The sequence below is a fragment of the Dendropsophus ebraccatus genome, chromosome 9 (genome assembly GCF_027789765.1).
Source record: "Dendropsophus ebraccatus isolate aDenEbr1 chromosome 9, aDenEbr1.pat, whole genome shotgun sequence".
In the NCBI taxonomy this organism is placed as follows: Eukaryota; Metazoa; Chordata; class Amphibia; order Anura; family Hylidae; genus Dendropsophus; species Dendropsophus ebraccatus.
In genome coordinates this window covers 78,753,484-78,771,254 of record NC_091462.1, presented here as the reverse complement: position 1 = coordinate 78,771,254, position 17,771 = coordinate 78,753,484, and the positions used below count along the sequence as shown (strand labels likewise).

The 17,771-nt window shown below is 42.7% G+C and overlaps 2 protein-coding genes across 2 annotated transcripts in view; both read right to left on the bottom strand.

Moving 5' to 3' along the window:
- The window catches only part of GRIN2A (glutamate ionotropic receptor NMDA type subunit 2A), a 379,959-nt gene that overhangs the window by 103,919 nt on the left and 258,269 nt on the right, over window positions 1–17,771 (bottom strand). The gene's annotated exons all lie outside the window — the stretch shown is intronic.
- On the bottom strand, window positions 12,447–14,303 carry LOC138801149 (uncharacterized). Its single transcript, XM_069983675.1, has 3 exons — window positions 14,019–14,303; window positions 13,642–13,788; window positions 12,447–13,500 (listed from the first exon to the last, which is right to left on the bottom strand). The coding sequence occupies exons 2-3, from the start codon at window positions 13,749–13,751 to the stop codon at window positions 12,612–12,614; spliced, it is 999 nt and encodes a 332-aa protein (XP_069839776.1). The 5' UTR covers window positions 13,752–13,788; window positions 14,019–14,303; the 3' UTR covers window positions 12,447–12,611.

Here is a 17,771-nt window from a genome sequence, read left to right as displayed (position 1 = left end):
TTTCCAAAGCGTGTTTTCTGTTTCTGAAAGCAAGAAGCAGATTTGTATATTTGAACCAAAGTGAAACCCATTGTGTGCCCAGTAAGGAGATTAATTCTCAAAATATAAATAAAATAAAAATAAATAATTTATTAAATGAAAAGAAAGTAAGATTAAGGCTGCATTTACATGTCCTCAGTTTGTTTCCGTAATTGTGGATCTGCAATTACAGACAAACTGCAGACCCATTCATTTGCATTGCCCCCCTCACACGTCCGTACATGCTGCAAAAGAAGTAATGGATTACTATTTTTTAATTAACGGGTCCGTGGATTACAGATAACTATGAATGCATATATGTAGTGCTGTCCACAGCTAAGGGTCTGTGGGTCACGTGAATGAGGCCTTGAGACCCTATTACACGAAACAATTTTTGGCCATATTTGGCCAATATCAGCCATTACGGCTGAAAATCGTCTTGTGTAATAGAAGACAACGATCAGCCGACATGAAGGATGTCGGCTGATCTTTGCAGTTTTTCGTCTTTCTGCTAGGGGCTGCCCGGACGATCAAGGTATCATACAGGATTTCTGTGTCCATTATGTGGCTATGGAGAGGGGAGGGGCTGTTAGGAGTGACTGAGCACGGAGCAGTCCTGCACAGCACAACACCCTGCAATCTTCTCTCAGTAAGTTCATAGATAAGCACTGACCTTTCTGACACCTGAATTTAGCGTTTTAGGTGCCCAGAGAGTCTACAAACAGCTGACCTTCATGTCACCTCTTCCTGCTCCCTCATCTCCCTCAGCCCCTCCCCCCTTCATAGGCTTACAATGGAGAGAGCAGAACCCATCTTCACTGGCTTCTCTGTAATGAAGACGTGTTTGCCTGATAATGCACAGATAAGAAGTCAGGGGGGGAGGCTGGGAGATTGCTTCTTGAGTACAGAAGGAGGCTTTTTTGGCTGATGAAACCTATTACAGAGTTTCTTAAAATCGCTTATACTACTGATTTCTGCAATAAAAAAAAACTTGACAGTTACGCTTGGGGGCTCGATTCACACGTAGTAATAGTGCGTCCGTATGTACGGATGTAATAGTGAGGCCGTATATTTGATGTTTCGTGTGTATGCTGGGAAGTATAGGATATGCGGCTGCACAGTGCACACTCCGTATGAGTTTCTGGCCTGATTGTATCCGGGTCCGTAAAAAATGAGCAAGACCATTATTTCCGGGCCGAAATGGTCCAAGTCGACCGTAGGAAGTAACATTCGGGCCTGGCGGAACCTCTGATTACTGCCGGATCAATCTGGATTCTCATTAGAATAATTCATCAATGCGTAACGCCCCTTCAGTTTAAAAGGCCCAAGTGAATGGGCTTCAATAGGTGACCATCCTTTTAGGTGTCCCGATCTGGAGCGATGGCACGGCGAGCGGAGCATGGTGGTGCTGGTCGTGGGCGACGTGGTTCCTGGCAGCGGGACATTGATGTTCCACGCCTGATCGCAGAGGTAAGTTTGATCGAAGAATTACACTCATCTTTCTAGAATGGTTTTACTTGGAAAATAGGATGTGTAGTCTCTTTCTGTGTATCTATTTATCCCTCTCTCTATCTATATATCTATGTAAATATATGTCTAATAATATGTAATGTATGCGAACCCAAATACATATCTCTGTTAATATATTTATGTGATGTGTTAAAATGTTTTACTTGGACTTAGAAATGCACATGGTCGTCTCGGCTAACCAAAACGCACCTAAGCCACATGTAACACACATATGAATGTCAACACTGTTAGTGGTCTTAAATATAATCGTTTTAGTCATGCGACACGGGCGTGGGAATGTGGCCTGCAAAAAACCACAAAGTATCGTCATGTGTTTCCTTATCTGCTATAGTATTAATTTCTAGTGCAGTTCCCATATAAAACCACTACTTACATATGTCGAATTTAGTATCCCTATTGAGTGTAGGGTTGTTTGATTTCTTACATGTATCAATTGTATTTAATAACAGTGACATGTGTACAAATGTAGACAATTTTTCTGCACAAATCAGTATAGTGCGTTTTGGATGCGTTTTTTGTGTGATATAGTGCATGTGAATCTGAGTAAGCGTGCGCACTACACCGTACACAGTATAGTCAAGTAATGTTTGTGGAATCTTTTGCAAATCGAGTCGAGCAAGGTTGCGTTTTTGATGCGTTTTTTGTGTGATATAGTGCATGTGAATCTGAGTAAGCGTGCGCACTACACCGTACACAGTATAGTCAAGTAATGTTTGTGGAATCTTTTGCAAATCGAGTCGAGCAAGGTTGCGTTTTGGATGCGTTTTTCATGTAGCTCGTTTTTGCACGTAGTTTCATGTTATTGTGTGCTCCTCCTCGAATGTTCGACCTAATGCTATACCTAACCTTACATGTATTTAATTATTAAAATATATTTGTCACTCTATATCAGCGACTGTTTAATACATAAATGTTGACCATAGTTATTACAAAATGTCGAGATCTCTAACCATAGTCGTTGTGACATGTTTTATCCACACACTAAGATAACAAAACACCACACACACACCAGAACAAACACCGCAGCAGTGAAATAGTTAGCTTCACTCGTTTGCACATGTGTTCATGTATTTTCGAAACAATGTTGATTTTCTCTTTCATCAGGTGTGAATGCAAAGCTGGCATTGATCTGGTCTTGTGGCCTACTAATTAGTGCTAGTTAAGATACAAAGCCTTTCCTAAATTCAATCATTAGACACCAATCTTGGTATGTTTTCAGAAGTGTGTTCAAAGAGTTCTGGCATTCCTTGGTTTAGTGAGTCTTGGCTCAGTGGTTATTAGGCTGTGTTCCTTAGATTACACAGGTGGTCTGTTGGAATCCCAACACCACTCTATGTAATGTCATAATGGAAAACATGTTCTTATTCTAATCGATGTAGACACACAGAGAGGTGAAGTCAGATGGAGATGTCTAGTGATTTCTGTCTTTCTATATAATTTTTCAGGTGCGGTCCCGTCCCCATTTGTGGGACTTGACTGTGCGTGGCTACCACGACCGCGTCCTGCGTCGCGAGACGTGGGAGACGATAGCGGCTGTGGTAGTCCCACAGTGGGGCGATGTGACGGACAGCGAGCAGCTGCGGATGGGTATGTCGTGTTGTCAAATAATGTATGACATAAAATTGTGAGAACAATGTCCGATATTTCTACCAAGACCTCGAAATATCTATCAATTATTAAAATCTATCTATTTCTAATAAATCTTTGCTTTTGTCAGTCCGAGCAGTGGAGACACGCTGGTCTAGTGTCAGGGACCAGTACCAACGGGCGATACGCACGGAGGAGAGGGGTGGGGAGCCGATCTCCATGCGCTATGCGCCTTTGTTGGATTTTATCCCGAGCCGCAGTCAACGGCAGTAAGTATATTTTTCTTATTCCATAATGTATATAGTATCATATAGTGTACAATATGTAATACATGAGATAAAATGTTATATGGGAGTAATGAATTTTAATTCTGCCTTTGGTTGTTCAGCAGAACCTGGTCCATAATCACTAGCAGATAATCTCATCCGATTTCACCAATCTGCCTCTTTATGTATATGTTTTATAGGAATGTGCAGACAATTATCTTTAATGTATCCCGATAATTTGACTACATACACTATTGCCATTCTTTATAAGGCCCTAGTTGTGTCATGTTTGTTAGCCTTCATGCTGGTGTATGTGACTGTCCAGAGAGGGTTAATGTATCCTGACCAATCACAATAGTCCCCTTTGCTCACACTCAAACAAATGCTTACACACCACTCTGACTCGTGCTTCAACATCCTGTCATTTCTCTAAAATATGTTAGTTTCTGTCATGGCGCTAGAACAACATCTCGTGATTTTTGCAGATCACGGTCACTCCCTCAGTTGTTTAGCGTGTGCTGTAGGTGGCAGAGCCAGTAAGCATGGTGAATGAAATGGCTGTTTCTATGCAGCGGATAATGTTTTATATTTAGTGTCCTACAGTACTAAGCAGTCCGAGAGCTGTTCTCCGGCCCACACTATTCACTTCCTTTATACTCAATGCTGGGCGGCCTGCTGCTCTGTCACTGTCTCAGTGTGGCCTGCGGGGATCTATGACAGGTACACAGGCCTCTTACTGGCCGCTTGTGTATCTGGTCACATGACTAACTCAGGCTCCTCTCCCTGCTGGGCCACATTAAAAAACACTTGTTGTTGTGTTGTCACCAGAATGGTTCCATGCCCACAACATGCCCTGAAGATGAGAGCATTGTTTCCACACTCAGAACGGGGAACATTTTTGGCTAATGTTTTTTTTTTTTAAGTTTATTAGAAAACACTAATGTGAATGAGTTAATATAAATAGTTGTATGTCCTAACATAGGATGCGCATAGTACTACATAATGTCTTCGTGTTACCAAAACACACATTTCGACATACTGTATGTTATCAAAACTTAAACATTCGATATATGAAGTACCTTTATGAATGTGTCCATATTAGCTAACCTTTCTGTCTCTCCACAGAACCAGTGGCAATTTCGCAGACCCACCGGGAGGACAGGATGCTGGTGGTGCTGATGTTGCAGCATCACAGCAGGAGGGGGACAGTGCCACGCCACCGCCATCACAGGAGCCTGGCAGTCCGACTCTTTCTGAGGGCACGGAGCCGATGCCAGGACCTTCTGGCTCGACTTCCATGCACGAAGAGGAGGAGGCTGCAGCACCATCAACATCTGGTGCAGGTCCTAGTGGTGTGCCCCTGGCAGCTCGGCCACGTCAGCCACTCACGAGGCCCACTACTACCACCACCAGGAGGCGTCGGGAGCAAGAAGAAGCTCATTCAGCACTGAGTGAGTTGGATCAATCTGTCGTCAACTTTGTCAGGCGGTTTGATGGAGGAGATGATCAGAATGATTTCTTCTGCTACTATCTGGGAGTCCGTTTACGGAATCTCCCTACTAATCTGGCACGTAGTGCGCGGATGGTTACAGAAGTGCTGCTGTCGTGTCACGAGCAGATTGACCCCGATACTTTCCCCGACCCTTGCTATGTGGGCGTCCTCCTACAATCTGTGTATGGGTTACACTCACGGAGGCCACATATCCCGCCGGAGGGCTTTCTTTTCCCCGAGACCACTGCGCCCCCACCTGTGCCCCCACCTCTCTCCCCCCTTGTCCCCCCAGCATTGTCCCGAGAGCCACCTGGTGCCATGCCCCCTCCATCTGAGGGTACTAGGGCCGTTCCTAGGCGCCAGCCACGGCGTGGACGGCGCTCTCGGACATCTCGTTACCCACGACGTTTATGATTTCTACTATGTGATGTATGAGGCAATACATCATAATATTATTATATTTCTTTGGTTTAATTTTTCTATTTTTTTTTTTTTTTTTTTTTTTTTTTTTTTTTTTTTTGGTTTATGGCAAGTGGTCTCCTTTTTCAGGCCCAGAGAGGTCATTTTGTGTTAGGGTAGAGTAGGGTCCATGTCCCTGAGGACACCTTACCGGGGTGACATGGTACACTCTGTTTGAAAAAACAGTTTGCTAAGATCCTCATTTAAAAGAATCTATAGAAAAAAGTAAAATCATAATGTCTTTCCTTTAGCTATCTCCAGGGCGAATGGTTCTTGTGTGTAGGGGCCCTTGTTAGCAGAACCAATATGTCACTACATTTAAACGTCAATAAGGAAAAAAAAGGACTGTCATACAAATAGATGAGTTCCTAAATGCAAGTGTCTGATGTGTCCGGTTTTTACATCCATTACTGACTTTTGTTGCCTATGTTTGACTCAGCATCTTGCACAGAAGGTTGATTTGTGAAATGTATCCTTTTTGTTAACCTTTATACACAATAATGGGTTTAATGTGATATTTCATACAGAACATGCAGAGTTTGGTGTAAAATTATTTTAGATATAATATTTAATTCAACATTATAAGTATTTTAATGATCAACAATAAAATCCAAACTACATTTGGCCTGGAGAAAACAATGCTACATTGTGTGTGTGTGTAAGTCGAATAGTTGACATTCTTCCACACACATCTGCGTTGTTCTCTCTCGATTGGGAGGTGTAATGTAGTGATTTGGCTCAAGGTTACTAAAGTACCGCGCGCTTACACAATGTACTGTATCCTAGAATAAAATCCACATTTTCACACATGGAGAGGCCTAAAGCCTTGCCAAGGATACATCAAGGATCTATTCACATGTTTTCAGTTTAAAAAGCTAAAAATTAACCATTATTATGTTTGTATTGGTTTGGCCTTTGCACATAGTGCAGTTAATGGATGTGTTGACGATATATATGTAACATTTCCCACAAGTCTCAGGCTTTTATTAACATGTTGTGTCACTACGCTAATCATTGACTCAGTGTGTGCTGGATGAATATCTGATAGTCTGCTCCTAGACTGGCCCACGAGATCGGCCTTTGGGAGCCTGCAGCAGAATGCAATGATCTGTCTGCAGTAAGCTGCAGCTTCATGCGCCCTTCCCCCTCTGTCCTAATCTAACTTTGACTTTACTATTGTGACATCATATTGCTTGGCAAGTCTGAGAATGTTTTTGAATAAAATTCCTTGTGTATTTATATAATCTCTCATTTTTTCACCTCTCCCAGAAAAAGCTTAGCTGGTTGTGCACTTTGTTTCGCGTAATGATTTGCATTAATGCGACATGCCTATTTTAGCCATGTATACAGATGGCAACACTTTATCAGTCTGAATACAAAGCCTCTATTTCATATGGTAATTCAAAATTTCGTAACCCTGTCAGTAACCAAAGTGAAAACTAACGTTGATTTCTAGTCAACAGTGGCCTTTGCCGCCAAGGGCTGGTTATTTGCATATGTAAATGAGTGTGTTCGCTCACATATGGAGATAGTGGCTGGGCTGATCCACCGGTTCGGTAGCTCCAATATAGAATGGATCACAGAAATCGTGGGGCCCAAGCGGCAAGCAGGTACGACATGGTGCAAACAAAGGGGTGTAAGGAATGAATCTAGGAATAACAAACGTGTTGTTCTGTGGTCATTTCATGGCTGAGCACCAGTTTTCTCCTTCTGGAGATTACACCTTAGTTTGCAGTTAACTGACGACCAGTGAGTGCCTGGCCTGAGGGCTGGGTATGAGGTATCGTTGGTACAGGTGTGCTCTCGGCCTTGTCAGAGAGTGGACATGTGTCCTGGACCTTTGCAGGTGCCTTTTGGGCCGGAAGGGAAAGGAATGTTGTGTTTGTGGTCCATTTCTTGGAGAAGTGGCCAAATGTTATATAGCATTGTTAGTGCATGTATCTGAGTGCCACCCTGCACTGTGGCTAGTTGCACCTGTGTGATGAGAGCAGGATTGCCATTTGGCCTTGACATAGGATGATAGAAGAAAGGAATTATTTATTTGAAGCTTAGCCATGAGAGAAATATTGTTTGCCACACATTTCTCACGGTCTTATTTTGTAATTGTCCTTGTATATTTTTAAATATAACTCAAAATACAGGGATGAATGTAACAACTGTTTGTGTCCAGGCTTCACCTAGGCCGTGTCCGTGACTGGATGGAGATAACAAATGTATCATTTTGAGTTCCTATGGGTAGAAGCCAAGGTTATTTAGGATGTGTCTGCATTGTAAGAATCTGCACTTTGAAAACCGTCGCTGGAAGAAGAAGTGATTTGGACAACAAAGCCGGAGTGATTCATGGAGCCCGAGATGTATCCTGATCGGTCTGTTATAGCCGTCGGCCAGCTGATCAGTGAAGTAAGTATTTTCTGGAGCTGTTGGGAGTGCTTTATACATAGATAAGATCATCGATAGAAAGATTTCGATCGTCCTTTGGACTCGGAGAAGATAGTTGTGTGGCCGTGACTTAATGTATGACTGTCATTTGTTGTGTGAGTCACATTTACATACATGTAATTTACAAGTCTTGTCTTTTATATCGCTTTTTGTGATGTCCAAAAGTCACATCTGTAATTGCATCCTGTTTAAGTGGTAAATAATTTAGTGAAAACAAATCGATTATGTAATGATCAATAGATGCTAGATAATATTTATTTTATGTGTACGATTGTCTATAGTCATTTAGTGGCACGATACATCGCTCCGAGTAGTTTATGTAAGTACGATTGTGTGTAATTCCTATGTGTTTGCCATCAGGGGGCGCTTGAAATCCAGCAATGACTGCATGAGTCTTTTCAGATGTGTGTGTCTCCTCCAAATCTGTGAATGTGTTAGCTCTTTCGGACCATGTAACGCACATCGTATTTTAGGCGAGATTTGTAAGTAATGGCTGGTCGAGGAATTGTCCTTGTAATAGCACATGTTGTTGGGCAAACAGGGCGTGACTTAGGATTGCTCTTAGCGAGATGGCCGTGCAGCGAACTCTCTCCCTTCTCCCTCCTCCCTCCTCCCTCCTCCCTCCTCCCTCCTCCCTCCTCCCTCCTCCCTCCTCCCTCCTCCCTCCATGATGGTTGTTGGCGGCACATACATAGTAGAAATCCTACCATATAATGTGCTGATAGTGTCATCATAAGGAGGTCGCTTAAATAGTACGCAAATCACGCACAAGATCCGGCGCAGGCTGATGATGCTATAGGCTAGCGACACAGCGTGGACACGCCCCCTCTCTGTAGTACATGCACGTCATCAGTGTGCGTAGCGGGGTTGTTGTTTAGCCGGAGTGTTTGGTGTGCTGTGCTAATTCTGTTCACTGCTCGGCTAATGAGTATTTTGGCTTTTAGCGCTGCTCTGCTTTGTACTTTGTCAGGCGTTGTAACGTCGGAAGCACACACAATCCGCAGCAGCCACGTTCAAAGAGGCGTGGCCGACCATTATGGCACTTGTAGTGCAGCGGCTTACGACGTGACAATGCCGGACAGAAATGGGTAAGCTGAGCATCGTTACATGGTGTCACATAGCAATTCGCCGAGCACACGACACGCAATAGTTAACCCCCCCCCACCCCCGCTACGCCCAGTGCTGAGGTGGCGAGACTACAGAGAGGAGGCGTGTCCCCCCGTGTCGCTATCCGATCCCAGACCCCCGCGCCGGATTGTGGCCTTCCATTCCCTAGTAGTAAGCACATATATTTAGGGCAAATACTATGAGGACATGATGTGAGTAGTAGTGTACTGTGTATATGATATGTGGCGCCAGCAAACATCATGGAGGGAGGGAGTTGGCTGCAGGTGAAGCTGGAGACCCCACCCACATAAGTGACGTACTATTTACAATCAAACATGGCGTGTAGCATGTGACATGGGTGTAGTAGCTATGACCTTATTGACTAATAATTTCTAAGACGTTACTGTAATTATTTTGGATTTTCAGGTCCATGCTCGGCCAGTGCTATGGGACGGCCCTGCGCCTGGGTACAGAAGCCGGCTAACACGGAGTGCCGCATGGAGGGAGGTTGCCCGGATTGTATACCCAGATTGGGACCAGCATACTAGATTACAGCAATGGATAATTGGTAAGTTGTTTAGCCACTGTGGCAAACCATTAACTCGAGTGTTATGGTCACCTGACGCTGATATATTCCTAATGTGTGGATGCTTTTGCTTGAAGCTAACTATGTGGAGACCAGGTGGTCCAGTGTGAGGGACCGATTCATCAGGCAGCGACGGCAGCTGATCAGGCGTGGGGCCGCCCAAGAAGAACTGGCCGCTTTGCGTTTTGCCCCAATGCTGCGTTTCATTTTGAATTCCCCCAGACGCCGCAGGTAAGTGTGTGTGTTAATTGCATGTGTCCATGGTAGTAGCAGATGATGATGGAAGTAGCTCAGTGTCTTATGTGTGCAGACATAGACCTGTGTTAGATTTATATAGATTGTATACATCGAGGCTCCAGCAGGGGGAGCAGTATATTTAGTGAACACTTTAGAGTAATCTCGATTTCGGGAAGATGAGGCGCCCCCTGCTGGACACCAGATAACTAACAAATGCAGCCTGGCCTAACCGCTTTGGGAACAGCTTTTGATCCCTCCAGGATCTAATCCAGAACATGAAATGGCAGTTATGCCAATAGCGTGGACTGTCTTCATAATGTTTAAACAATGTACGCAATGTGTCCATAGAGTAAACTAATGTTCCACTCGGGTGGCCTTGTGAAGACCCACATTTTGGGTCAACAGTGTGTGAATATATTGTAAAAAGTTCTAGTGTGGCACCTCGTACATAGAAAATAGTGTGAAAGCAGGCAGAGTGTAATCCTGCATTGGATGCCTCCATTTTAGTTATCTGGCTAAATATGTCCTTAAACAAAAGTGCCATCTTAGATAGTGACCAGTGTTGTTTTCTCCTCAGACCACAAGTAGTTCAGCAACCAGCAGAGGCCTCATCGGATGAAGAGAATGAAGAACCTAATCTGGCAGAGGGGTTGGCCAGGACTCCACCACCAAGATGTCAAGAGGGTCCTGTGGAGCCTGGCGAGAGAGAGTGACATGTGCCTTGACCGTCCAACAACATTTGTGTTTGTTCCGCACTCCCTCTCCTCAGCTACACCAACACCACCCCTTGTCTGCTACACTGTAGGGCCTTAGTGCCAACCGCGCCTTACTAGCATTAATAATTTCCTAACATTTGTGTGCACCAGGACCACATCAATAACACACTGTTTAGAAGGTCTGGCATCACATTAGCTAGGGATGACAATAACAGCTTGGGGGGATTGGGATGTCCCTTTTATTTTTGTGGTGCCAGAATACAGTCAGGCTGGCTGTGTCCTTCACATATTGCCCACACTATTGCCTCTGCACACTATTCTAACTTCTGTCAACATGGTCCAAAGTAGTCTCCACACACCCTCGCCCACATCCACCCACACACACTATCATGTGAATGTTTTATTTTTTGACATGTAATAAATCCATTGCGACATATCTTGTTGTTTCCCGAAATCTTATTTTTTACTTGTTTATGTTTTAGTGTTTAAGGGTTAAAAAAACAAATGATTATTGACTGCCACTAAGGAACTACGAAATACGCTTCAAAATACTTAGTGGACTTTGTTTGCATAGAAAGCTGTATTGAATGTTGCTATTGTGTCTTATAAAATTTTGTTGTATGCTTTACGTTAGTAGAAAATGAACACATGCTGGATGTCCTTCAGGAGAATATTTCTAATCATATGTGAGACATTGCTGTATGTGTTAAAATGAATGTGTCATGATAGGAAATATTATAATGTAGTTAAGTATTTCATTTATCAGGCCAACACTCTCCTGCTGTGGCCACTTCCTGCCTTGGCCACAGATGGCAGCAGAGAGCACTGTCATACATGACAAACAAGGAATCGCAACATTCACTACATGTTCGTAGTAGGTTCACAATACGTGTATTTGAGTCAGTATATTTTGGTCAGTATTGTTAACAAAACCAGTAGTGGCTTAAAAACACAAAGGCTGTGTTCACACAATGTAGAAATAGAGTGGCTGTGCGCCATTTAAAGTGAAATATTGCTAAGTTTTTTTCTAAGAATGGATGTTATTTGGAAATGTCCTTATTTAGTGTTTTAATGGCGCACATCCACAACATTACAACATTGTGTCGAGATCCTTTGGGTGTTTAGAATCCACTGCTGTTTTTGTTAGCTATACTGAGTGAAATACACGTATTGTGAAGCCACTAGCGAAGATGTAGTGAATGCTGCGATTCCTTCTTTTTGAGGTCTGAGCCTGCTCTATGCTGACATCTGTAGCCAAGGCAGGAAGTGGGCAGAGCAGGAGAGGCTTGTGATGAGCACTAACATATTTTGGGACATTAATGTTATTATCATGACACTATCATTTCCACATAGAGCTCTATGTCCGATGGTAGTAGAAATCTCCTCCTGCAGGACATCCAGCATGTGGTCATTATGTACAAAGTGGAGGATATATAAACGTACACACAATAAACTACATAATGTAGCGTTTACACTGGCAGATTGATGTGATGGATTTTGGATAAGAAATCCAGGAGATGACTGTAGACAAGGAACAGGTGATCAAGTAAAGAGCGAGATTTCTAATCTTTGAATACACTCTTCTGTGTTTTACAGAAAAAAAATGGATGATAAAATAATATTTTTGAACCGCAACCTAAGTAGACCACATCCAGCTGGCGCACCTGGGTGATGTGTGGAGGGATATATGTGGTGTGTTAATAGTGATTGTTAAGAAGTGAGATGGACTGTGGCACTAGAAGATATCAGATCCTGTTACATATCCCACACTAGAAAGTTAGACATATAGTGCGCACCCTGCTGGTCACTCCATAGGAAATGCACATGTTTTGATCACATCAATCTTTCAGCACACTAGGTTCAAAGGACTATACAATTAACATTAGCATGATGTGACCATGCTCGATAATTACTGGCCAGTAGTATATCGAGTGAGGTAATGTGTATTTTCGAACACTACTATGTGGGAACACACAACATGTTTTACATACATTGAAAAGGCAGACACATTGTTTAGTCGAATAAGAAAATATATTTTTTGTTTTAGTAAAAAGAGAATGAAAATTAAATATCAACCAATACATCGGGTTCAAACAACAAAAGAAAATAAAAAAACACACATCCCAGAGACAGGTGACATACATGCGGGAAAACATCAGTCCTGTTGCCGTGGCTCATAAGGGAGGCTGTGAAAGGGGCACGGGCACGGCGCCTTCAGGAGTCATGAAGTAGTCAGCAAAGAGGTTCCTGACCACTATCCCGCGGTTGAGTTGTCTCCCTTGGCCATAGTTGATAGGGGCACTAAAAGCTGGCAGTGTCTCCACGTTCACCTCCGGGGTGGGAGCATAGTCCCGAAGGTAGTTGTGGAGAACACAGGCAGCTTTAATGACCATGTCAACTGTGGCCAATTTCAACTGCAGGGCAGTGGTAAACACTCTCCACTGACTAGTCATGATCCCGAAGGCGCACTCCACGAAGTTACGTGCCCGGCTCAGCCTCCGGTTAAATAGTCTCCCCCGTTCATCCAGCCCTCTCCGTGGGTAAGGGCGCAGCAGGTTGTTGAGTAAAGGGAAGGCTTGATCCCCTACCATGACGAATGGAGCGGGATGCGTGGTACCCGGAAGAGGAGTGGGAGGAGGTAGAGTCACGCGATCTAACAGTATTCGCCTCCCAAACTCTGATCTCAGTAGCGCCCGGGAGTCCCCAGTACTGCCATAGGAGCCGACGTCGATGGCAAGGAAACGATACGTGGAATCAACAACCGCGATCAGGACCACAGAAAAAAATTTCTTATAATTGAAATACTGTGATCCTGATCGCGGTGGTTGCTTCACACGTATGTGCTTACCATCAACCGCCCCTATACAGTTGGGGAAATTGGCCACAGACTGAAAGCCTGCTGCTGACTGCAACCAAATCTCCCGGGTCGGACTGGGCATCACGATGGGCTGCAAATGCTCCCAGATCACGGCGCACGTGCACCTCACAATTCCAGAGATGGTGGACGTACCAACCCTGAATTGGAGGTGCAACGATACATAACTCTCCCCTGTCGCCAAGAATCTGTGAAAAAATGAAAAATAGTATTTTATGATTCTATTTCACATTCAGCTACATATTAAATTATTACATATTTTAACACTATATTAGATTTCACTACAATTACATGAACAAATAGTTCGCATTAAAATAAAGCATCTTCACCTTAACGTTATGAGCAGACGTCCCACAGGAGGGATGGATTTCCGCATGTAGGTGTCCTGTCTCTGGAGATGTGGGGTCAAAATGGAAAGTAAATTATCAAAGGCCTCCATAGGCAGGCGCACGAAGTCCTGGAACTTGTCAGGATGTCTGCAACAAATTAAGAAAAATATTGATCACTAATATTACACACAAACACACATCATAGGAAGATGTCATACGGTTTACAAATGTTGAAATTAACATCAAACGTTGTAAGGATAAACAAAAAACATAATAAAATTATGGACTTTGGGGTAAACATTTGTGGACAGTAACCTTTACATTTGCAATATTACATTCAAAGATTTGACGACTTTGATGTATTCAAATCGACATACCGTCGCAAATCATCATACAGGCAACCAATGTGGCCCCGGGTCTCCCTCCGAACATTGATGGGGTGGACCCAATATCGCCGTCCCACCTCCTGCAGACGGCGCTGCTCTGCGTCTTTTTGCCTCTGAGAAGAATTTTTAAAAAATTAAATTTATTATTTTTAAGACATCTCAATTAGTCACAAAATTATTACACAGTTGCATTTAAGGACCTTTGGTCAACAGTACTTAAGGGAGCTTGCATAAACAATACATTTAAATCAATGTTTTACGGATTATAAGCCTAAACAGTTTGTAAGGCTAGTTTGAAATAAGTTACATAAAGCTTTAAAAAAAAAAAAAAAAAATATATAGAGACTTACACACAAACGCTGGTAATAATTACGCATCTTCCACAGGATCGAAAGCACCACGAGCTGGTGCTTGCGGCGCAGCCTCATACGCCGGGCTGGCCCATAGGGCGCATTATTAGCGCCATCAGACATCTTTTTTTTTATTTTTTTGGCATTCAAAACACTACAAGCATATGGGCGTACTTCGCGAGTGGGCGGAGATTTTATAGGGATGTGGGTGTGCTTATTTGGCCCGGGGGCAGATTCATGAATCAAATACATGCTTTTGAGCGGGGCCAAACAAGCCAAGACACATCATGACACTACGGCCGGACTCTTACGATAAGACCGTAAGTGGTTTTCAAATACAGCCGCCAGACCACCCGGAGATGTACGGGACAGAAATTTTAACGCCCGCACTGTTACTACGTGTGAAACCGGCCTAAAGGGGTTATCAAGCACTACAAAAACATGGCCACTTTTCCCCCTACTGTTGTCTTCAGTTCAGGTGCAGTTTGCAATTAAGCTCTATTTACTTCAATGGAACTGAGTTTTAAAACTTCACCCAAACTGGAGACAACAGTAGGGGAAAGTGGCCATGTTTTTGTAGTGCTGGATAACCCCTTTAACACAGTGCAGTCTATAAGAAATGCTGAAAGTTACTACTTTCCAAATATTGAACCAAGGCAAACAATGGTCTTCAGTCCTGGTATTATATAATTGTTGTAATAAAGGATTTAGCAGAAGTTTTTCAGTTCTGATTTTTACACGTTAGTTATCTAATCTTCCTATTTTTGAATTATAATTCTCAGTTGCTTGTCTTATGGCCATTTTATTTTTTATGTATCAACGCTATCTTTTGCATGCCATGGATTATACATTTAGGTCATTGTGAAAAAACGTAAGTGTATTCTAATGTATTATTTTTGCTAGCTGAGCATAAAAACTCTGCTTCCCTTTCTGCTAATTGAAGCCACCTGCTGTGTCATAATTATTTTATCATTAAATGAGGCTATGGTAAAGCCTGTCTGTCAGTTCATTTAGCAATAATAAGGTGTAGGCAGAAGTAGTAAAGGTGACTTTTAAATTGCATGTCATTCATGCTTCAGAAAGATGAATAACATTTGGTTACACAGCAATGGTGCTGGTTCCAATGTGGTTTGGACCCTCAGGCTTATAGCTCTCTTTATATATGAAGGCTCTGACAGGCTCTCAGATTAAAGGGGTACTCTGGTGAAAATCTTTTCAAAAATATTTTTCAAATCAACTGGATTCAGAAAGTTATATAGATTTGTAATTTACTTCCTTTAAAAATCTTACTACTTTCAATAGTTATCAGCTTCTGTATGTCCTGCAGGGAATGGTGTTTTCTTTCCAGTCTGACACATTGCTCTCTGCTGCCACCTCTGTCCAAGACAGGAACTGTCCAGAGCAGGAGCAAATCCAGATAGAAAACCTCTCCTGCTCTGAACAGTTCCTGTCTTGGACAGAGGTGGCAGCAGAGAGCACTGTGTCAGACTGATAAGAAAACAACATTTCCTGCAGGACATACAACAGCTCATATGTATGGGAAGACTTGATATTTTTAAATAATTTGGTAATTTTAAAATTTTGTAATTTTAACATTACAAATCTATATAACCTTCTGAAACCAGTTGATTTGAAATAGAAATATTTTTGCTGGAGTACCCCTTTAAGGCCTTATTCCCACATTCCATGAAACAAGGAACCTATGGATAGGTTAACCATGTAGTGGACACTATCCCAACCTATCATAACCTGTATCAATATGACGCCGGAAGTGGGGTAAGTGTTTAAATCTTTGTGGCATTGTAATAAAACAGCCATGCAGCTGTGTCAATATAGTGCCGCAAAGTGCATTTTAGTGCTCGCTCAACACTAGGAAGCACATATCCCTGTCCAGAGACTTTGTTTTATGTTTCTTTTATTATTTGTGCTTTACTCTTTTAATAAAGGTATGTAAACTGGGTAGTCACATTTCTTATATACTTAATCACACTGCCTGAACCCTTTTATCTAAATTCCCTCCACCTGGATTACTGGCCACGTGGCAGCCCTCACAAGTAGAGATAAGCAAACTTTAGCATGTTCAGCAAGTTTGGTTCAGAATGTTCGCTAAACTTTTATTTAAAGTTTGGGTTTGTCCGAACTGAACTTTAAACAAACTGCACTAAAACAGCTAAACAGTTTTAGTACAGTTTGAAAAGTTTGCCCATCATACTTACTTATCTGCACTCCCTCAGTTTCCTTCTTCTATTGTCTCAGGAGTGACACAGGCTGACTAGGACAGGACAGCACTGTGGACAGTAATTGGCTGAGTGGGCTGTCACTCTTGTCTCTAGAGTGACAGCTCACTCAGCCAATTACTGTCCATGGTGCTGTCCGGTCTTAGTCAGCCTGTGATTGTCTGAGCAACACATCACTCTACAGGCAGCTGAAGACAGTGAAGACCCACAAAAGGACACAGAGGAAACACGGACAGGTCAGAATATCAGCCCAGCATTACAGTGCTTGATGTGTTACTGCTGCATCAGCAGTTACTTCTCACAGGCCATGATTCTTAAACTGGCACGCGGCTTAGAAGAGAAATGCTCCCCGTGAATCACATGATCACACATACACCAATCAGAACTTTCCTACAAGGCTTCTGATACTAGCCCCTCCTGACTAACTAACAGCAGTATGGTGCATGGGGACAGAATTCCCAACCACCATGTTGCCAAACCACCCAGAAACAGCAGCCAGTTCTCACAAGACAAACACAATACACATGATGGCCATCATTAAAAAACACATAGCCATAGGCACACTGGCGTATTACATAGATGTGGAGAAGGCACCTGTCGTTTTTAGTGCTTTCACCCTTCTTATGGACTTCTTTAGCTAGCAAGGACACTGCAAGTCTATGTTCCCACTTCAAGAACATATCAGGGGAAGGCAGCCGGCATATTATATACGGCCACTAATAGAGGTGGTCTATATAAAAAGACGCCGCCTGTATGGTGGTGACATACAGTAATCTTAGTTATGAAATGTCCTTCCAAAACTAAGGTTTATAATATTACTTTATTGTTATCCTTTACTTCAAATGGAAACAGAGCATACAAGGTTCAATAGATATGGACAAGACTGGAGGTTATGAGAGCCGGATAATTAGGATTGATATGAAGGTGGACAGGTCATTCTGAAGAGGTGGATGTGGAAGGATTATTTGAAGGTGAGTCTAATTGAGCAGGCGAAAAAGAAACTTATTAGGGTATTCTAAGGTAATAGGGAGCTCTGACACACATACGTAACTGTAAGCTGTCCTGAATGAAGGTTTTTACTGAATATCTACAAACATTTAATACAGAAAGTCTACTGAAAATGTTATAACTTTAATATCTGCAGAATCCCAAATATT